The sequence below is a fragment of the Leucopleurus acutus genome (genome assembly GCF_964270905.1).
Source record: "Leucopleurus acutus genome assembly, chromosome: Y".
NCBI classification, from domain to species: domain Eukaryota; kingdom Metazoa; phylum Chordata; class Mammalia; order Artiodactyla; family Delphinidae; genus Leucopleurus; species Leucopleurus acutus.
Genome location: NC_139164.1, coordinates 763,083 through 785,426, shown reverse-complemented (window position 1 = coordinate 785,426; position 22,344 = coordinate 763,083). Strand labels below are relative to the sequence as shown.

The 22,344-nt window shown below is 49.7% G+C and overlaps 1 protein-coding gene across 1 annotated transcript; it reads right to left on the bottom strand.

The window, feature by feature from the left end:
• Window positions 1-1,164: 1,164 nt before the first annotated feature.
• LOC309978861 (granulocyte-macrophage colony-stimulating factor receptor subunit alpha-like) lies at window positions 1,165-21,978 on the bottom strand (the record flags this gene model as incomplete). The annotated part of the gene is made up of 13 exons (XM_082865508.1): window positions 1,165-1,479; window positions 1,873-1,978; window positions 2,702-2,783; window positions 4,579-4,675; window positions 6,431-6,566; window positions 7,269-7,298; window positions 7,762-7,895; window positions 10,146-10,318; window positions 10,411-10,540; window positions 13,804-13,927; window positions 14,931-15,073; window positions 15,541-15,648; window positions 21,942-21,978. 12 exons carry the CDS (start codon window positions 21,976-21,978, stop codon window positions 1,880-1,882), a joined length of 1,293 nt encoding a protein of 430 aa, XP_082721634.1. The 3' UTR covers window positions 1,165-1,479; window positions 1,873-1,879.
• Between the last annotated feature and the right edge of the window lie 366 nt (window positions 21,979-22,344).

Below are 22,344 nucleotides of genomic sequence, written 5' to 3'. Positions count from 1 at the left end.
GGGAGAGGATGCCGGGGAGACGGCTGGTGTCACTGGGACCAATCCCAGCACCCCAGCTGTGCCAGCCTCACACATCCTGTTGGGCAATGCTGTGGCCTGAGAGTTCCTGAAAGTCTGCCTCTGCAGCCGCTGACCCCTCGTGTGAGCACAGGGGCACCATTGTGCAAACCACACAGTCACCGGGAGGGTCCAGGCCGGGCCTCCCGGGTGGCAGAGACGGGCAGGCACCTGCAGCCTGAGCGTCGGGGAGATGATGGGCTGGGACGCTGCAGCCGGTCACCACTGGGGCCACAGAGGATACAGGGGCATTAGGCCCTGAGTGCCTGGGGCATCAGTCCAAGAACTCGTTTTTTTCCATTAGAATGACCTTAGTTTCTTTTTTAATTTTTATTTTATATGGGAGTCTAGTTGATTTGCAATGTTGTGTTGGTTTCAGGTGTACGACAAAGTGATTCAGTTATATATATATATATTTTTTTCAGATCATTTTCCACTCCAAGTTATTACAAGATATTGAATATTGTTCCCTGTGTTACAAAGTAAATCGTTGTTGCTTATCGATTTTATGTATAGTAGTTTGTATCTCTTAATCCCAAACTCCTAATTTATCCCCTCCCCCACTTCCTTTCTCCTTTGGTAATCATCACTTTGGAATCTAAAACGTAAATGAATTTATATACAAAGCAGAAACAGACTCACAGACATAAATAACTCATTTCTCTTGAGATGTGACATCCGTGCACTAAAACGCTCAGCTGCTCTGCCTTTCATGCGGGTGTGTGCGGTCTGCTGGGCCATTTTCCAACACCTACAACCGGCTCCCCAAGACTCCAGACCTCACTCCCTTCAGACCCCCAGGTGGGAGCCCCGGGCAGCCCGGACTTCGGAACGACTGGCTATGAATCAGGGCTTCCCATGACCCGCCTCCTCAGGGTTGATAATTTGCTAACACTGCTCACGGGACTCAGGCAAAGACGGGAACTGAAAACAAAGACTTTGCTGGCTTACGATAAAGCATGTAACTCAGCTGGTTTTGACTTAGGATCCAAGTCAGGTGGGAGGGATGCACAGGGCAGGTATGGGGACGGGGCACAGAGCCCAGTGGGCCAGGTGCGAATTCGGAGGAGTGAGGGCGGCTCTGAGCTCGCCCATCACAGCCGCTCAACCAAGCTTCCCTCCTTGGGCTCCGTGGGGCGGACAGAAAAATGTCCCCAAAGAGGTCCACATCCTAATACCTGGACCCTATAAAAATGTTGCCTTCTGACAGAAGGGACTTTACAGATGTGATTAAGTCCCGGGTGTCGATCTCAAGATGGGGACATGGTCCTGGATTGCCAGGTGGGTGTGACATAACCCACAAGCATCCCTGTAACAAGCAGGCAGGAGGGCTTACAAGCTATAATGAGTAGGCGTCCGCCGTGTCGACTCGGCAATTGTGGTCTTGTTAGAGCAGCCACTGGAAAGTCATTCCTTTCTGAACTGCAGCCAGTAGAGAAAGAAGGAGGATGTCAATTTTCTGCCAGTGGAAGCGGGCGGCGGCACAGACCCTCATCCCAGCCCCAGCGGCCAGCAGCAGCTCTGACCCCTCCCTGTGAGGAAGGGGTGGTGTTTCCCTGGAGCAGCTGGAAGGCGCATTACGTGGTCAGGGTCCACGGGCCTCGAAACATCCCTCCAACTACAAAGCATCTTTGCAAAACATCACATTAGTTTTTAGAGTAAAAAAATAAAACAAAACAGAACAGAAAGGTAGAAAAATGCTCAAAACAATTTAAAAAAGCTACATTCACAACAATTAAGCAAAACATTGAGAAAACATTAAAAGAAATTGTAAAAAAACCAACGACTTCCAGAAAGTGCCGGGGATGCAGACACCTGGAGTTCACGCATTCGCTGGGGCTTCTGTGACTTCTTCCACAGCTAAGACCTCTTCCTTGTCACCTTTCCCCGCGTCATGTGCAAATTTCTCCCAGAGGATCTGCTGGGGAGAAGGATGGGGGTGTCAGGAGCCCCGCGAGCAGTGGCCATGGGGGGTTTAGCTAGAAATCCGAGACGGCTCTCTGCGTCAGATCTTGTAGCTGGCAGATGAGCTTGTGGGAGGGACATCTGAGCCTAGGGTACCACATATGCTAGGGTCACCCGGAGCTCAGGGGTAGCGGGACGTGTCTCATGCTGGCCCCCTAGGGTGGGCGGGCCCCTGGAGGTCCCAGGGACCCGGAGAGGGTGTGGGTCGGTGCTCCTGAGAGGAGAGCTGCCCAGCTCAAGAATGGAGGCGAGCAAGCTGGTGGCTGGGGGACATGATGCCAGACAGCAGAGGAGGCAGACGCAGCCCCCGCCCCACGGAGATGCAGATGTGATGGGCGCACCCAAGGGGGGTGTCGCGTAGGGGGCGTCTCCCTTGTCCCTTGTCCTTTTTCACCCTCTCTGGGAGCTGTCCGCTCCCGGAGATCTGGTCAGACCCCTTTCACTGTCTCTACCTGTCTCTTTCTCCCTCCCCGTCTTCCTTCTCTCCTTCTCCCCGCACCCAGTTTCCCCAGACACAGCTCGCAGGTAAAACCCCAGTCCCTGACCCCTGCAGAAGGCCAGGGAGCAGGACACGGGATGGCAGCCACACCCTGTGGACCCCTTTGGGTGGACACAGTTGAGATTCTGGGGTCACTGTCCCCTCTTCTCCATCCTGGCTTGCCCCCCACCCCATATGTACCTGGTGGTCGATTTGATGGCTGTCGCTCAATTTATCTTTGATCCGTGGAATTGGCGGGAATAACCTGTTCATCCCTATGAACCTGGTGAGACAAGAAACGTGTGAAGAAAAGACCTAGACGCCCAATTTCCTTCTTGCATCCAAAGGGGACATGTTGTCATGTCACGTGCCAACACACCATGCAGGCTCATTTCTTCAGAACAATTTCCTTTGAGAATCACAGAAGGACCAACCCCAGGCTTAGACCATGGAGAAAATGATAGACTCTGTGAGGGTCTTTCTAGAACCTTCACTCACTCCCTTGGACACAGGGATGGGAGTGAGGGACATGTCCAGTCTCCGGCAGCTTGGAGGAGTCTGGGGTCTCTTGTGTTTAAAGGCCAGGAGGCTTATCCAACCTTGAAGCCCACGGTTCCAGATTGGGCCACCTTCGTCATGCCTTTTCAATGCTATCTCTTAACCAGCATATTCCATGGTCCCGCAGCACCCCAGTCCGCTGCATGTTCACAGGGGCGTTTTCTTTCTCACCACACGAATGGTACCTCCAATCCTGTGACATCATCAGGAGAGGTTGTACTGAGTTGAAACGTAGTCTCCAAAGATATATTCACCTCCTGACCCCTGAAACCTGGGAGCGGGAGTTTATGTGGAAACGGGGTCTTTGCAGATGTGATGTAGTGAAGGGTCTGAGATGAGGTCCCCCTGGATGAGGGTGGCCCTACATCCAATGACGGGGTCCTTCTAAGACACAGAAGAGGAGAGACACAGACACAGAGGAGAAGCCCCGTGAAGACAGAGGCAGAGACGAGAGGGACGCGGCCACAAGCCCAGGGATGCCTGGCGCTCCCAGGAGCTGGAAGAGGTGGGAAGGACCCTCCCCTGGAGCCTCTGGAGTGAACGTGACCCTGAGACACCTTGACCTCAGAGGTGTGCTCTCCAGGATGGGGGAGGATGGATGCCTGTGGCTTTAAGCCTCTGGCTTGTGGTCACTGGTTCCGGCAGCTACAGGAAACTCACACATCTTTGCTTTAAGATAAGTCTTCTGTGTAAGGCATGAGATCTGTCCCTGTCACCACAGCCAGTGGCCGGGCTGCCCAAACGCCTCTTTGCTCCCAGGTCCAGTGTCCCTCACAGTTGCTTTCGCAGGGCAGACCAGTGTCTCGCCTGGTCCTGGGAGACATTTAGCACAGGACGCCCAACCAGGACAGGGGCCTCAGGACAGGGCCGCAGGTGGACGCCCGCAGCATCGCCACACCCTGCAGGAGGGTCTCCAGGTGCAAAATCTCTCCATGCTTTGCAGAGTGCGTCATGCCGTACGCATGCAGGTTTAGTCTGCATGTTCATTGCAAAGCGTTTGCCCGGTGGCCACAGACCCTGTGTGATGCCTGGGTCACACAACAGGAAAGATGACGGCGGAGGTGCCCATGGACAGGCTGACTGCAGTGGTCTGGGAGCCGGGGCTGAATGACTTGTGCTGGGGGAAATGAAAACCAGAGGAGGAGAGACCTTCTGGGAACTCCAGAATCTCCAAGGGCTGAGGGCAGGCGGAGCTCTGAGCACAGCAGGGCTGTGAGGGGCGCCCGGCAGGAGTCTGGGGGCAGGAAAGAGCCTTGTTGGTTGCCAGCTCTCCTGCCTCTGACGGACGCAGCCTCAGAGCTGTTTCTCTCCTGTGTGTTTTTCCATCTCTCCAACTTCCTTCCCTTTTTCCAGACAAGTTTTCCTCCAGAAAACCCACACGCCAACTGGCTGCTAGGACGGCCTGGGATGTTTGCAGGCTGCCCTCTCTTTTTTGCCAGCCGATTGGGGCTGCCTTTGGAATAAACACCGGCCCCCTCCGCTGACCACGGGGATGCCCACCTAGGACGACCTGAGGTTACCTTTTGAAAAGGCAGCTGATGGCCAGGCCACAGACGAAGGTCCCCAGGACCACCAGCAGGTAGACGTGCACGAGGCTGGATTCTGGTTCCGCAGAGCCTGGGGAGAGAGAGGGGAACACGCCAAGTACGCCGGGGGCCGGGGCATGAGCGACCGCCACTCAGCCAGCTTATGTCCTCACTAGCTCACGGAGGAGGAAACATGCCCAGAGCAGGACGGACATCTAAGGAAAGGACCCAGTCCTGCAACTTTCACAAAAAGATATTCGTGAGACAACACGACCCCGGGATCACGTCCAAAACACATAAAGCGATTTTAAGACACAGCAACCCAAAGACCAAGAATTCAATTTAGAAACGGACCAAAAAAGGATGAATACACATTTCCAGGCATACGGTTTTAAACAAAATGGCGTCGCATCTATTCTTAAGCTTTAACTTCGCGTGTCATTTAGGATAAGTGCTCTTTACAGTACATTATTTTTCTAACAAGGCACATTTTGTCTGTAAATATTTAACAATCCAATGAGAAATCCCAGTTCTACCAGGAGCCTCATAACCTGATGGAGGGGCCGCCATTGTGAGATTTTTCAGTAGGAACAGATAAAATGTGACCTATTACACAGAGCTGTCGTTGTTTATTTTAAGCGATACGTTAATGGTCAAAAGTGCGTATTCCGGAGGGGAAATGAAACCAGAAAAAGCCACACGGATGTCAGCCAAGTCTGTTTAGAACTCTGTTCCGGGAAAAGTCTATTCTTATTTTTTTGGTGGGGCGGGGGGCATGTTTTAAACCCATTTGTAAAGTGGGTTGTCAGTGTTTTTGTTCTTGGCGTCTCAGAATATTTTATATGCTCTGGAGGCTTGGCCCTTATCAAATGATTTGAAATATTTCCTCCCCTTTCATGGGTTGTCTTTTCACTGTCTTGAGCGTGTCCTTTGATGCACAGGCGTTTTCATTTTTGATGAAGTCCGCTTTGCCAATTTGTTTCTTTCATCATTCCTGCTTTTGGTGTCACGGCTAAGAACCCACTGACAAACGCAACACGGCAAATCCATTCCTTACGGTACTCAGCTGTCGCTTCCAGCTTATGAAATATCGCTGAATCCTTATTTCATTTCATAAATTCGACACCGGCAGGTACCAAAGGCATTGATCTTGGATCAGAAAAAAACAACCACAAAAACAACGTATGCATACTATGCTTGCTAAAACACTGAAGGTGTTTGAGACTGGATGGAAGGGAAGGTAGGCTCTTAAGTATCAGATTGGCTTTATATTCCTGCCAGCTGATCAAAGTTAGAAGGAGGAAGGTAGTAAAATCTGTCAGGCTAGGGCTTCCCTGGTGGCGCAGTAGTTGGGAGTCCGCCTGCCGAGGCAGGGGACGCGGGTTCATGCCCCGGTCCGGGAAGATCCCACATGCCGCGGAGCGGCTGGGCCCGTGAGCCATGGCCACTGAGCCTTCGTGTCCGGAGCCTGTGCTCCACAACGGGAGGGGCCCCAACAGTAAGAGGCCCGCGTACCTCAAAAAAAAAAAAACCAAAAAACCAAAATCTGTCAGGTTAGCCCTCCCCCGATTAGAAAGAAACAGAGCCAGTTTGGATGTGAGCTGTATCCCGATCAGAGGTGGACCGTGACGGCTGTTTGGTGTGACCAGGAGGGATGGGTCATTTCCTGGTGGGGCGGAGGCTTAGGAAGGCTCTTAGTTATTCTTAAAGGGTCCCTCTCACGAGCCCTTGCTGTTGCCAGGGGAACAGTGTTGCGGGGGCCGGTGGACAGGAACCCCTCCCAGAATGGCTCAGAGATGAATTCAGGATGCCAGGATCTGTCTGGTGATGATCTCGGGACACGTACCAAACTCAGCTGGCTGACTCCAGGCACCCCAGTGGGCTTTCCGGGCGTCTGCCGTCCTGATCTTCACAGTATGTTTGGCTCTGAACCCCGGTGTCGGAAAGCTGTATTTATTCCCCGAGTCACCAGACACCACAATCTTTGGAGAAAACAGGAAGTTAGACAGGGTTGTTGCCTGTGTTGAGAAATAGAATGCGGGTGTCTTTTCAGTTGCCCAACTGAAGTGAAAGAGTCAAAGCCACACTCTCCCAATCTGGGCATGAATGTGGTATTTTACGTCCTGAGAACTTGGGAGGAATGCTTAAGGGAATAATGACAATGAGTGATTCTGCCATTTTCCGAGTAACCACTCCTGGGGTTGCTAGGATCGTAAGTATAGATGCAGAAATGATTCAAGAGCTACAGTGGGTATGAACCCACCCATGGATGGATAATGGCCCTGTAAATGATGTTAAGAGGACCAAGTTCGACTTCCTCATCAGACAGAGGAGGATACTGAGGTCAGAGTGGTGGTGAAACTTAGAAAAGATCAACAAAAATTACTTTGATGATCAACCTCAAGAGGAATTTTGGAAGAAGACATCATCCCCTTGACACTCCAAGGAATATTTCCTTGACCAACATGGATAGAAGAGGGAGACCCCATCCAGGGGCCTACTTGGGGGGGGGTGCCCCTATATCACTGACTGGACGGTACTCTAGGAAACCTCCATCCTCTGGTTTTTACCCCATCCCCATCCTGGCCACCGCTGGACGAAGTTTGCAGTTGGCATGTGTCCATTGCCCAACATCGTACGCTTAAGCTACAAGGGTGATATTTTGGGTCAGAGTTGTAACTCACCAGTTGATTTCCACTGCTTCCGGTATTACTCTAGAAAAAAAAAAAAAATCCAGACCAAAATAGAACGTTTATTTCTCTCCATTTTGAAGGTTTTTCATGGGTCTCATCCAATCTCCCCCTTTGAGCTCAGTCAGGAAAAACCAAAACAGTCAGGGTCCAACAAAGGGTTGAGCTCCTACTGTCCCCCCTAACCTGCAGTGGCCCCCAAATAGAAGGATGGAACATGCCCACAGGAGGGAGGGTGCCCCTGTTCATGGTTCCTTCTAGAACCTCAGCTGGTTATGGATCCTAATAAGAATTCAGGTGGGCTTGGAGCATAGGTTCCTCCTTGTCTACACTGGGTCCAGGTGGGCTTGGAGCAGACCCTGAATTTTCCCAGATGTTCACCCATTCTGAGCCCACCTCATGTGCCCCAGGTTCTCATGGTGGGTCATGGGGGTGGCTGCCAAGCTTCTTGAGGTGTGGTGCCCTGCTTGGAGCAGTGTCCACTCACCTGTCTCTGGATGTCCAGCTGGTACTGGAACTCCCTGATGGACAACGTTTTTCGGGTCCTGGGCTTTTCCCACCGGATGAAGCAGTGTGATTCGTTGCAGTGCACGGTGATATTGTTGGGTGGGTTGTATTGCTCTGTAATGAGAACCCAGCAGACACCTCTAATCCAGAATGCTTCCCCTGGACCACAGAGAGGAGACCCAGTTCTGCCTTCGCAACATTGATGGTGCCTCACCAAGGTCACCGGGAGGCAGGGGTGGGTCTGTGTGTCGTCTCTTGGGGAAGATATCAATCATCAGGCCGCCATGTGCAGAAGGGAGGAAATTGCGGTTCAACAAGACCTGGGGAGACTTTCCTGGTGGCGCAGTGATTAAGAATCCACCTGCTGATGCAGGGGACACGGGTTCGAGCCCTGTTCTGGGAAGATCCCACATGCCGCAGAGCAACTAAGCCAGTGAGCCACAATTACTGAGCCTGTGCTCTAGAGCCTGTGAGCCACAACTGCTGAAGCCCATGCACCACAACTACTGAAGCCCGCACGCCTAGAGCCCGTGCTCCACAACAAGAGAAGCCACCACAATGAGAAGCCCGTGCGCCATAACAAAGAGTAGCCCTCGCAACTAGAGAAAGCCCGCGCGCAGCAACGAAGACCCAACGCAGCCAAAAATAAATAAAATTTTTAAAAAAAGAAGACCTGGGGAGGTAGGTGGTGATGGGTTTGGAGGGCAGGAGAGAGGCCGGTTTGAAATGACTTTAGCCTTAAGAGGCCTGGACTATCCTATGGGATCAGGGAGCCTGCAGGTAGAAAGAGGGGCTGGCGTTCAAGAGAAGACATTGTTTGGCATACGGGAATATCTTCAAGAGACCAGCCTGGAGCAGAGCGCTAGAAAGAAGAGAAAGAGCTGGCAAAAAAAAGAAGAAGTAAATTCACAGTGGTCCAGGATGGGTGGAGGGGCTTGGACTGTCACATTCTAAGGAGAGAAAGAGGAGGTGGCATCTGGGTAGATTCAACTGGGTGTACACTTGTCCTTGTAGCAGGTTACCCAAAGGGAGGGAAGGAGGGAAAGATGGGGGCTTGGAGGAATTGGGTCCACATGGAGCTAGCAAAGTCATGGTTTCCAAATGGGGGAGTTGATGCATGTTTGAAAAGGTCAAGGAACTTCAGTGTCCTTCATCATTGAACAGATATCCAAACAGTGACCCCATGACGGTGCATGCCAGCAATCAACAGGATGGGAATTCTGTATCTGACTGCATTTTGATGGGCATCTGTTCCATTCTAAAAGCTGAGACTCAATTCTGTTGTTGGAATCTTTGAAGGTCTGTTTGGACAGCTTGGCTGTGTGAAGCTTCTCTTGTGACTGTGAATCTCACGGACTCCACTTCCACATTGAGTAGATCTGATCGTCTTTAAATTTAGAGATGAGATGCTCTATCCCTAGGATACTTACACTGGATTTTCCAGCTCAGAAAAAAGTAAGGGATATAACTCCTCTGGCCTATCGTTGTGATCTGGACTTAGGATTCTGCACCCAGTTCTAATGTGTGGGACTTCCCTCCGACCCCCAACACCACCAAGCAATTCTCTGACACCAGCTGGGTGTCCTACAATTCAACTCAATTTTGACACTATCTACCTGGAGGTAGCGTCAGATTCCACAGGTGAAGGGCTCAGTCCTCCCACTTCAAATGTCAGTCCCAAGTCCAGGTCATCACCTGTGCTTCCAACTGACCTGCTATAGATCAAAGATTCCCCTGACCTCCTCCGTGGGTTTGATTCATTTGCAAGAGAAGCTCACAGAACTCAGGAAACATTTTACTTACTAGATCACTATTTTACAATAAAAGGACAAAACTCAGGAGCAGCCAGACAGAAGAGATGCATAGGGCAAGGCATGGGCAAAGGGTGTGGAGCTACCATGCCTGCTCTTCTCGGGTGGCTGTCTCTCTAATTTGTGGACATGTTTGACTGAGTATTTAAGGATCTTGAGATGAGGTCATTCTGGATAAGATGAGCTCTAAATCCAATGACTGGTGTCTGTATAAAAGGAAGGAAGGGAGATTTGTGATATACCAGGAAGATGGACATGTGGACAGAGATTGAAAGGATGCATCCATAAGCCAGGACTCCTGGCCATCACCAGAAGCTAGGAAAGAGGCATGGGAGCAGAAGTTCTTTCAGACAGTCCGGAAGGAACCAGCCCTGCCAATGCCTTGATTTTGGATTTCTGGCCTCCAGAACTGCAAGACAATACGTTCCCATTGTTTTAAGCCTCCCAGTTTGTGGTCATTTGTTACAGCATCTCCAGGAAACTTACGCAGATTTCAACGCAAATTCTGTCGGACCTACTAGGCAGTGGTTAAATCACAGGTGGTTGCTCTCACCTATTTCTTTTAACAGCAAAACCGAATCGAAGAACTGGATTCCTGCTTCTTGGCTGGTACCGTTAACCAGGAAGTAACTGTACGAAGTTAATCCCGAGAGGTCTTGGAGGTGACATCCCACGTGGGTTCCCGAGTCTTTTAGGTAATGAGGACATTCTCTTTCGATTTTTTTCCTGTAAGATTCCAAAGTGTTCAGAGAACAATCAGGGCATATTTCTTTCTTCACTGTATTTCTCAGGGTTGTCTACATGAGGTCAACACTTACTTTGAGTCTCTTATATACAAAAAATATTGAACGTCGTTGGGCGCTGCTTGGCCCTTGGCCCAGGTGCAGTTCATGAAATCCGCATTGTAGATAAGACAGGAGAAGTTTTGGGCAGCTGTGCCCTCCCCACCTGGGAAGAGACAGAAACAAAATAATTTGTACATGGAGTTTAAAGGGGGATGGACCGGATGGCTTCATGGTTCAAAGAAGAATCAATACCAATTCTTCTCAAACTCTTCCCAAAAAGAGAAGAGGGAACACTTCTAAACTCATTTTCTGAGGTCAGCATCACTCATCACTCTGATACCAAAGCCAGACAAAGACACAAGAAAAGAAAATTACAGGCCAATATCCCTAATAAGCATAGATGTAAAAATCTCCAACAAAATGTTAGCAAACCACATCCAACAGCATGTTAAAAGTCAAATTTATCCCTTGAATGTAAGAATGATTCAACATATGCAAATCAATCAACGTGATGCACCACATTAACAGAGTGAAAGAGATAAACTACATAATCATCTCAATAGATGCAGAAAAAGTGTTTGACAAAATTCAACATCCATTCAGGATAAAAACTCTCAACAAAATAGGTATAAAAAGGATTTACTTCAGCACAATGAAGGCCAAATATGAAAATCCCACAGCTAATGTCATACTCAATGGAGAAAAACTGAAAGCGTTTCCTCTAAGGTCCTGTACAGGACAAGGATGCCACTCTCACCACCCCTATTTAACATAGTACCTGAAGTCCTAGCCAGAGCAATTAGACAAGAAAAAGAAATAAAGTTATTCAAATCAGAAAGGAAGAAGTAAGATGATCTCTGTTTGCAGATGATATGATCATATACGTAGAAAACCCTAAGACTAAACAAAAAAAATATTGAAACTAATACATTTAGTAAAGTTGCAGGATACAAAATCAACATACACAAATCAGTGGCATTTCCACACAGTAACAATGACATAGCTGAAACAGACATTAAGAAAAAAAAAATCTCATTTACAATAGCAACAAAAAGAGTAAAGTACCTAGGAATACACTTAACCAAGGAGGTGAAAGGCTTGTAAGTTCTATGCTGCAAGACATTGATGAGGGAAATGAAAAAAGACACAGATAAATGGAAAGACACCCTGTGTTAATGGACTGAAAGAATTAATAGTGTTAAAATGTCCATACTACCCAAAGTGATCTATAGATCAATGTGACCCCTATCAAAACCCCAATGACATTCTTTAAAGAAAAAGAAAAAACAGTCCTAAAATTTGTATGGAACCACAAGACTCCAAATAGTGAAAACCATCTTGAGCAAGAAGAACAAAGCTGGAAACTTCATGTTGCCTGATCCCAAGATATACTACAAAGCTACAGTAAGTAAAACTGTACTATGATGGCATAAAAGTAGATGTAGAGATAACTGAAACAGAGTAGAGAGCCCAGAAATAAATTCCCACACTTATGGTGTACTGATATTTGATAAACCTGCCAAGAACACACCAGGGAGAAAGGATTAGTGTCTTTACTAAATGATGATGGGACAACTGCATATACACATGCAGAAGAATGAAATTGGGTCCTTATCCCACACCACATACAGAAATCAAGTCAAAATGGATTAAAGACTTAAATATAAGATCTGAAACTGTAAAACTCCTAGAAGAAAGCATAGGGAAAGAACATCTTGACATTGGTCCCAGCAATGATTTTTTGGATTTAACACCAAAAGCACACGCAACAAAAACAAAAGTAGAAAACTAGAATTGGATCAAACTAAACACTTCTGCACAGCAAAGGAAACAATCAACACAGCGGAAAGCCAACCTATGGAATGGGAGAAAATATTTGCAAACCATATGTATCTGATAAGGAGTTAATATCCAAAATATATAAAGAGTTCAAGCAACCCAAGAGCAAAAAACAAATTTTTAAAAACAAATAATCTGATTAAAAACAGTCAAAGGATCTGAATAGATGTTTTTCCAAAGAAGACATCCAAATGTCCAACAGGTACCTAAGAAGATGCTCAACATCACTAATTGTCAGGGAAATGCAAATTAAAACCACAATGAGGTATCACCTCGCACCTGTCAGAACGGCTCTCATCAAAAAGACAAGAAATAACAAGTGTTGGCAAGGATATGGAGAAAAGGGAACCCTCGTGCCCTGTTGATGGGGATGTAAATTGGTGCAGCCACTATGGGAAACAGTGTGGCGATTCCCCCCAAAATTAAAAATGGAACTATCATATGATCCAGCGATCCTTTTTTTTTTTTTTGGTACGCGGGCTTCTCACTGTTGTGGCCTCTCCTGTTGCGGAGCACAGGCTCCGGACATGCAGGCTCAGCGGCCATGGCTCATGGGCCCAGCCGCTCCGTGGCATGTGGGATCTTCCCGGACCGGGGCACGAACCCGTGTCTCCTGCATCGGCAGGCAGACTGTCAACCACTGCGCCACCAGGGAAGCCCTCCAGCGATCCTTTTTATGAGTGTATATTCCATGGAAATAAAATCTGGATCTCGAAGAGATATCTGCACCCCCATCTGCACTGCAGAATTATTCACAGAAGCCAAGATATGGAAATAAACTAAGTGTCTGTGTGGACAGATGAATGAATAAAGAAGATGTGATACACACACACACACACACACACAAACACACACACAGAGGAATATTAATCAGCCATGAAAGGGAGGAAATTCTGCCATTTGCAACAACATGGATGGACCTGGGGGGTATTATGCTAAGTGAAATAAATCCGACAGAGAGAGACAAATACTATATGATTCACTTATATGTGGAATCTAACGAAAACTCATAGAAACACAGAATAGAATGGGGGTTCCAGGGGCTAGGGAGAGTGGGGGAAATGGGGAGATGTTCGTCAAAAGGTACAAATATCCAGCTATAAGATGAGTAAGTTCCAGGGATCTAACGCACAACATAGTGACTATAGTTAAAATACTGGATTGTTCACTTGAAAGTCACTAAGAGAGTAGATCTCCAGGGTTTTCACCACAAAACAAACAAACAAACAAAAAAACTACTTGACAGGATGGATACGTTAACAGCTCAATTGTGGTAATCATTTCACAAAGTATACGTACATCAAAACACCAAATGTGGGAATTCCCTGGGGGTCCAATGGTTAGGACTCTGCGCTCTCACTGCTGAGGGCCCAGGTTCAATCCCTGGTTTGGGAACTAAAATCCCACAAGCTGCGCAGCATGGCCAAAAAGATAAAAAAACAAAAAACAAAAAACCCACCAAATGTACCTCTTAAATATGTGCAATTCCTGTGTGTCAATTCTATCTCCATATAGCAGAAAAAAGTGGGGGAATGTACCCTGATGCTCATGTGGGAAGGAGAAGAATCACTACCATGTTTTCCCTACCTGGGTTCAGGTAGACCAGTGTTTCTGAAATTCGTCTTCGGTTGATATTTACTTCGACAGTGAGCGTGACTCCCCCATGGAGAGAACAGTCCTGAAAGGTGCACTGACATTCGTTGTCTTTGACCTGAAAAGATGTCACCAGTCAGTGAATTAAGAATCAGTCTTCTTTCGTTACATCCTGGTTGTTTGCTCCTACCCTGACCCTGTGATGACATCCACCTCCCTCTGTGACATCTCCCCCAGGTACCTTCTTTGGCAAGACGCCAACTAGCAGCCTTCATAAGGTCAGAATAGAGCTCGCTTTTTATTTTATTTTATTTATTTATGTTTGGCCGCGTTGGGTCTTCGTTGCCGTGTGCAAGCTTTCTCTAGTTGCAGCGAGCAGGGGTTACTCTTCATTGCGGTGTGTGGGCTTCTCATGGCAGTGGCTTCTCTTGTTGTGGAGCACAGGCCCTAGGAGCGAGGGCTTCAGCAGTTGTGGCATGCAGGCTCAGTAGTTGTGGTGAACAGGCTCTAGAGCACAGGCTCAGTAGTTGTGGCGCACGGGCTTAGTTGCTCTGCGGCATGTGGGATCTTCCTGGACCAGGGATCGAACCCATGTCCCCCGCATTGGCAGGCGGATTCTTAACCGCTGTGCCACCAGGGGAAGTCCCAGAGCTCACCTTTTAATACGAGAGCCCTCATCCCTTTAAACTGTATGGGAACTTCACACCCTCTTTTATGGGATTGACTTTTCTCGTCCTATCTCATACCCACCGTTCTCTCACAGGTGTCACGTTTACATTGTATCCAAGTCAGTCTGTTTACTTTATTTCCATTGAACAGGCAGAGCTAATGTTATTTCTCTCTCAGGATTAAGTCTTGCAGGTGGACCAACTGAGCAAAAGGCTGCCATTGCAGGCAGCCAGGAGCCCCCAGGCTAATTGGAATAGGGATGCCTGAGAGAGGAATGGGGTCCTCTCAGGGAATCAGCCCTCTGGACACATCTTGGACACAGCAGCACTTTCCTGGTGCACTTCGAACCATGAGTCTGTGATGTGTCCCAGTGTCACGTGTATGTTTTTTATTTGTCCTGCTTGACGAGAGCTCTACAAAGAACGTGATCGAGCACATCCAATCCATCTTACCTTTTTTTTAATCTGTCCCTTCTCCTTGTGAATCAACGCACATTCCCCGTAGGTAGCGTTTTCCTGGCAGTCCCAAGTTAACTTTGTCGTCTTTGGGTCAAACTTCATGTTTAGACTGGAGTTCTGTTCCACGGTTGGAAGATCTGAAACATACAGCCTCAGGAGTCAGAAACTACTCTTCTTCTCCCGTCTCCATTCTCCCTTAACCAATGCATCTCACATCTTGTGAGCAGAGATCAGGGCTGGGAATCACTGTGCCCCTACCCCTCTCACACACCCTCATCACCCCCTACCCCTTTCCCGCCTCTCCTTCCTGCCCTTTCTGCAAGGGGAGATGTCCACTGTGGAAATAAACGAAGACAGGAAGCAGCAAAGGCTATTTATCCAGATCCTGCCATAGTAAAGGGAGTCGGCCACCATCACCTGTGTCTGCACAATGGGTGGGGGGGAATTCACATCACCAGCAGGGGGAGCACAACAGGAGGTGTGATGCCGGTTGACCGTTGCATATGAGGATAAAATGAAATGAGATGCGGGCATTGGGATGTTTCCCCCAGAACCCAGGGTCATGGGAATGGGAGCAACGGGGAGAGGGGAAGCACATTCATACGTTTATCCCATTGGTCCTGGGTCAGGAAGAGTGAGGGTACCAGCAGCATGGAGAGTAGAACGGCCATCACCAGGGCACACAGGGGGCTGACCGAGGGACGTGAAAGTGCTGGGGGAAGAGAAAATCAGCTTTCATGGGGGTCTGGACATGGAGACCAGGGGTGTTTCCCTGGCGGGATGTCCAGGGAAAAAACACAGGACTCTCTCCAGGGTGATGGTCAGCATGGTGACCTGGCCAGCCTGGGTCACTGTTGGCTACAGGGGGTCCTCAGGCTTCAGTAAGCCTCAGAGATGGCCCCAGAACCAAGAGCCTGTCCTCAAGCCTGAGCACCACGTCCAGTCTTCCCTGTTACCGCCTGAATCACTTTGGGCAAGTTGCCCACCTGCCTGGTCTGTAACATGGTGGCAGGGCTTGGGAGGCTGGGGGATAACTCCCAAGTCAAAGGCAATGAAAGGCCATGTACCGTGCCCAAGGATGGGGTTCCTTCATGCAGTGGGAGACCCTTGGGAGACCCTCCACCTGACCCTTCAGCATCCTTTCTCCAGAGCCTGAGGACGAGGGTCCCTCCATGCAGTGCATTTGGGGAAACCCAAACCCTGAGTCTCCAACGTGGTTATCAGAGTCTGTGGATGGGAATCCCTCTGGGCAGTGTCTTTCTCTCTGCCCTGAGAGACTGTAAGCCCCCAGCCGTAGCTGTTTCTCTATCCCCAGAAATGCATCCCCAGCATATGGGTATCAGGGCGCTGGATACACATTTTACAAATTGAGTGGATTATTTCTCCAGAGCAGACTTGCTAAAAGCAGGTATAGCCCCTGGAGCAGCTGCTGAAGTTGGGAACAGAAGAGCAGGGATGGTCTATGTAAAGAAAATATAAGCCATTTATATACGTTATTATATAATTCCCCTAGGTATTAATTGTAAAATCTATCTCTTCATTTATAATAGAGATCTTCACAGAAAATTGTAAATATAATGTGAAATATATAGAAATAATCCATGTTTGTATGAATACGCACAATTTTATAAATACTATTGATACATAAGGACATTCTGTGACTTATTTCTATTATCTTTATGCTAGGAGACTCTCTCTCTGACAAGCTTGCTTCACACTTTGATCCCTTTGTTATTCACACCCGATGAGGGAAGTTGATAAATGAGCAGAAAGACAGACACAAAATCAGACAGATGTCATGAGTTTGTAGGGGCTGAGCCTGACGTGGATGTACAGTTCCCCACAGAGCGTGGAAACCGGGGAGCTTTCCCTGCCCCCCAAGAAAACTGTGTTACTTTCCTTGTGCTCCTGTAACAAATTCCCACAAACTTGGCTTTTTCTTTTTTAATTTTTTTATAAATTTATTTTAATTTATTTATTATTTTTGGTTGTGTTGGGTCTTTGTTGCTGCGCGCGGGCTTTTCTCTAGTTGCAGCGAGCGGGGGCTACTCTTCGTTGTGGTGCACGGGCTTCTCACTGCGGTGGCTTCTCTTGTGGCGGAGCTCGGGCTCTAGGTGCGTGGGCTTCAGGAGTTGTGGCGCACAGGCCGTTTAGTGGCTCCGCGGCATGTGGGATCCTCCCGGACCAGGGCTCGAACCCGCGTCCCCTGCATTGGCGGGCGGATTCTTAACCACTGCGCCGCCAGGGAAGCCCCAGACTTGGCATTTTAAAAACTCCGCACTGCATCTCTTGCAGTGCTGCCGATCAGAAGTCTGACAGGGTCCCTTTGCGGTAAAATCCAAGAATTGGCAGAGCTGCTTCCCCGTGAAAGCTCCACAGGGGAACGCGTTTCCTTGGCTTTTCCAGCTTCCGGAAGCCACCTCCTTCCTGGGTGCCTGGTCCCCCTCCATCTTCACAGTGCATTACTCCAGCCTCTTCATCATCACAGCACTGCCTCTCTCTTATAAGGACACTTGTGATGACACTGAGCTCAACCAGATAATCCAGAATAATCCACCATCTCAATACTTTTCACTTAGTCCTGTCTGTCATGTAAGGTAACATATCAAAGTTTCTAGGGATTAGGACGTGGGTGTTTTGGGGGACGTTTTCTGTCGACCATACGGGGACCAGGACTTGGAATTCGTGGCTCAGGTGACCCATGAATCCATGGCTGCCACATCACGGTGATTATAAGATGCTTTGGGGGGCTTCCCTGGTGGCGCAGTGGTTAAGAATCTGCCCATCAATGCAGGGGAAGTGGGTTCGAGCCCTGGTCCGAGAGATCCCACATGCCGCGGAGCAACTAAGCCCGTGCGCCACAACTACTGAGCCCGTGCGCCACAACTACTGAAGCCCGCGCGCCTAGAGCCCGTGCTCCGCAACAAGAGAAGCACCGCAATGAGCAGCCCGCGCACCGCAACGAAGAGTAGCCGCCGCTCGCGACAATTAGAGAAAGCCCGCGCGCAGCAAGGAAGCCCCAATGCGGCCAGAAATAAATAAATAAATTTATTAATTTTTTTTTACATAAAAGATGCTTTGGGGAAAATTACAGCCCCTTTGCTTTGTGTCTCATTGCTCTGACTCTCTCTTACTAATCAGACTGGATTTGGGGAGAGTGGAACAAGAAATGCGTGTTCAGGTTTCCTTTATGACATTAACACATTTTTTGAGATCTTAAAATATTTTTTACAACTTGAGTTTTGCAACAATTGAAAAGCGTCATTAGGAACAAAACAGAAAAATAGGAACAGTCAGTACACAGAGAGACGCGGAGGAACTTTCAGTGCATGTGACTGAGTAAAAGAACCAATCTGAAAAGGGCTTGTAGTGCATGATTCCAGCTCTATGACAGTCTGGACAAAGCAAAACTGTGCAGACAGTAAAAGCATCAGTGGTTGCCAGGGGTTAAGAGAGGAAGAGGGATGAAGAAGTGGAGCACAGGGGATTTTTAGGGCAATGAAACTACTCTGCATGACACTATATATGATGATGGATAGAGGTCATCATGCGTTTGTCCACACCCATAAAATGTGCAACACCAAGACTGACCCCTAATGCTAATTATGAACTTGAGTCAAGAATCCTGCGTCCAACTTGCTCCATCAGTCGTAAGACATGTGCCACACTGATGAATTGTGTCCGTCACGGGAACTATCTGTAGGGGAAGTGGGTACGTAGGAATCCCCTTACTTTCCACCTAATGTTTCTGTAAACCTACAACTGCCTTACACGAAGTCAATTAACATTACCAAAATATAGTGCTGCAAAAGCACCATGCTCTATTCCGATAAAGCCACACTCCACAGAAGACACCTGGTCTTCCGGCTGGGTCTGGGGTGGCACCTGTGACTCTGCTCACCGTTTCCCCAACACTGTCTTTGGTTGTGGTGATCCATTTTTTGGTGTTGCTGTGACTGGGAATGTGGCCTTTCCTTCTCTGGCGCTGAGTTCTGCCAGTGCGCGCCTCACCTCTCTGCGCTCCCAGAATCCCATCCTTTTAACGCTTCATCCTTTCCTGGAGGGCCCTCTCTCTCTGCATTTTATGGTGCACGATCATATTTTCTCTAATTTCCTTGCATTTATGGAGTCTATTGGTCTAAATGCAGCCTCTGATTCTTGGTGTTTTAGTTGACTGGGGGCTGCCCTAAGAAAGGACCACAAGTTTTCTTCCCTCCCTCTCTCCCCCCTCCCTCCCCCCTCCCTCCTGGCCTTCCTTCCTTCCTCCTGGCATTTCCCTAATTCATTCCTTCTCTATCCAATCCTGTCCTGCCTCTGCTTTTTTTCCCAATATGCCCAGCACTCCGACCCCTTGGACCTCCTTCTCCACATTCTCGTATCTCCGTCCTGGGCTCCAGCCCCACCAAGGGGGCTCCTCCATCTTCCACCAAGGCTCTCAGACGACCTACAGGACCCGCCATCAGCGGACCGCTGGCCCAGCTCCTCCGTGGCCTGTGTCACCCTGGGTGACTTTGGCATCCATTGTACAAGGGGGACCTCCCGACTTCCGTGAGCCATCTCCACCAGCAAAGACCCCTTCACCCCAGCTGCCTTCACACGCCCAGTCCCCCTGGCCCGTTATCATCTGGACCCCGCCCCCGCTCGGAGACATGTTCAGGAGTGTCCCGAGCCTGCTGGCGCTCCACAGGCACCGGACACCCTCTCCTCACACCCCAGCTGCCTCTGCTAAGAAGCCGCCAGCACCTCCTGCGTTTAATTCGCTGTTTCCATGAACGCGCCTCCTTTCCCACCTCCTCTGTCGAAGGCTGGACTGGCTCATCTATTGGAGCCGGGAAGGAAGGAAGGAAGGAAGGAAGGGAGGGAGGGAGGAGGGAAGGAAGGGAGGGAGGAGGGAGAAAGGAAAGAGATTCCCTGAACCTTCACCATCTCCTCCTGGCTGGGTCCCAAAAATGGAGGACCCCACCCACTCCCTTTTTCCGGTGTGCATACCTGGGCCACCGCACACCTGGAGACAAGCACCCAGCCTCAGATTCCTGCCCCCAACTCCCCCCCGGCCCCTGGGACCTCACTTGCTATCAGAGAGGAAATAAAAGCCACAGAGCCGACCTGTTCCAGCTTCCCCACCCGCCTGACATCTCCTGCCCTTCTCCCACGATGGGAAAGCACCCAGCTTCCTCCACCTGCGAACGGAACCCCGGACCAGCCAGCTTTCCTCTGGGTCTTGTCCCCGTCCTCTGTGCTGGGGCCGGGGCACCCAGAGGCTCTGAGAGAGGACCTTCCTGGGTCAGTGCACGCCCGCGGCGACTCTTGCCTGGATTTTCACATCCGCAATTTGTGCACTGCCCTTGCGGTTGGAGCTGAGCCTCGCTTCACAGGGCGGGGGATGGGCCGCGGAAGGGCCACGGCCCGGAGCACCTTAGTCCTCAGCGGTTACAGCACCTGCGCTCATCACCTGGCCCTCTGTCCCGTCAGCTTCCTGGGTGCACTTTTCTCCTCCGTAGTGCCTCGCATCGCACCTGCCTTGGGGAGCGGGATGGACACGCAGCGGGAACCCGAGGACACACACTGTCTTAGACCGATCGACACCCTACGGCGGCCCCCACTCAGCTTCCTCTGAACCGAAACGGCCTGGCTTCTCGCTCACCGCGATGGGGCAAAACCAGAGACCTCTGTGAACTTGACTTAAAAAACCAGCCAAAAACACAACAACAACAACAACAAAAAAAAAAAAAAAAAAAAAAAACCAGCCAAGCTCTCACACACCACAAAGGGACACAGAAATCCACCCAAAGGTTGCTGCTTTAGATCTGCGGTCCATCGCGGCCCCCCCGCCTTGGTCGAGGATGGCGAGAAGCCTCTAGAGGACAGCTCACGCAGAGCACGAGGTAATCAGTGCTATGGCGCATCGTGCAGACAGAGCCTGGTTTAACTCTCACCCCCGCCCTACGAGGCAGCTCCCGGCACCCTCGCAGAAGTGGCCGGAAGACCAAAGCCCAGTGAAATCTCATTCTTTTACTTTATTTGTTGCCTTGATTGTTTCTAAAGTCGCGGCAAAATTCACATGGCATAAAACTCGCCCTTTAAAACGTACAGCTCAGCAGCACTTAGGACATTCATAATGTTGTGTATCCCACCACCTCTATCTGGTTCCAGAACCTTCTCATCCCTCCAGAAGGAGACCCTGTCCGCATGAGCTGTCACTCCCCAGCCCACGCCCCCAGCCCCCAGACACCATGAACCCACTTTCTGTCTCTGTGGAGTTGCCCGTCTGCTTGTTTCCTGTAAATGGAATCGTGCCCTATTTTGCCTTTTGTACCCACTTTCCCTCTTCTTCTGGTTTTCACCAGGCTGGGTTTTCTTTCCTCTTTTAAAGATTTCAGCTTTACACAGATGTCAGCTGGAAAGAAGGCGCTGAGACCTTGTCTCAGAACAACATCTCTCAAATTCGAGGCACACAGGAAACACCTTGCAGGGGCGTGGGTCCACGGGGGACCCTGGCACAAGCTGGCATTTTGATCTCGCTGTGGTTCTGGGGTGCCACGTATCACCATGATCGGGCAACACACAGACACAGAATGCAACGCCACCCTCTTCAGCAGCACCTGTAACCTGGGCAGGCCACCCGCTCTGCAGGACACACAGCTCCACGAAGGCGTCCCACCCGAGCCTTTGGGCTAAATCCAAGCCATGTCCCAGGCACAGGCTTGTGCAGAGAACTCCACACACACTCACTGCAAGCTGGCTGGGTCCCTGGGACTCACTCAGACCTTACAATGCAGCTTCACGTGCTACGAGACGTACCCATCACCAGTAACCATCTTCACCTGGGTGCCCTTCACCCAGCAGTTTTTATTGCCCACCCTCAAGTTCTCGCCCACCTGGAGTGCCAGCTGCCCGGAGCAGCAACAGAGGCAGGAAAAGGTCCCCTAGTGACTTGACACTTCGGAGGACCCCAGGATCAAGGGGACCGGACTAGCCCACCGTACCACGCTCGCCCCTGCCAACCTGTGTTCCTCCATGCTGCTGCCTGACGCTCCCACATCTGGCCGCTCTGACAACTAAGTCTCTTCCTCGTCCGAAAGCAAGTGCCCAGATTGCGCAACAAGAACATTTCAGCTCAATATCTTCCTTTTTTTTTTTCCCTCCTTGATTCCCTCCCCCATCTGTGGTGTTTCTCATTACAAGGAATTGGGAAACCTTCGTGGTGGAGTTGCCCCCCTTCACCATAGATACAGAGAAGGTCACCCTCCTTAAAGTCCAAGCAGTGGCTCAGGAGGCTGCCCAGACCAGCTACCAGGTGGGCCTCTCGTGTCACTGCCCATTTTCATCATTGACGTGGAGAAGGTCATCCTCCTAACGGTTGGACCAGAGAGATCACCAGGTCTGCTCAGAGTGGACACCATGGTGG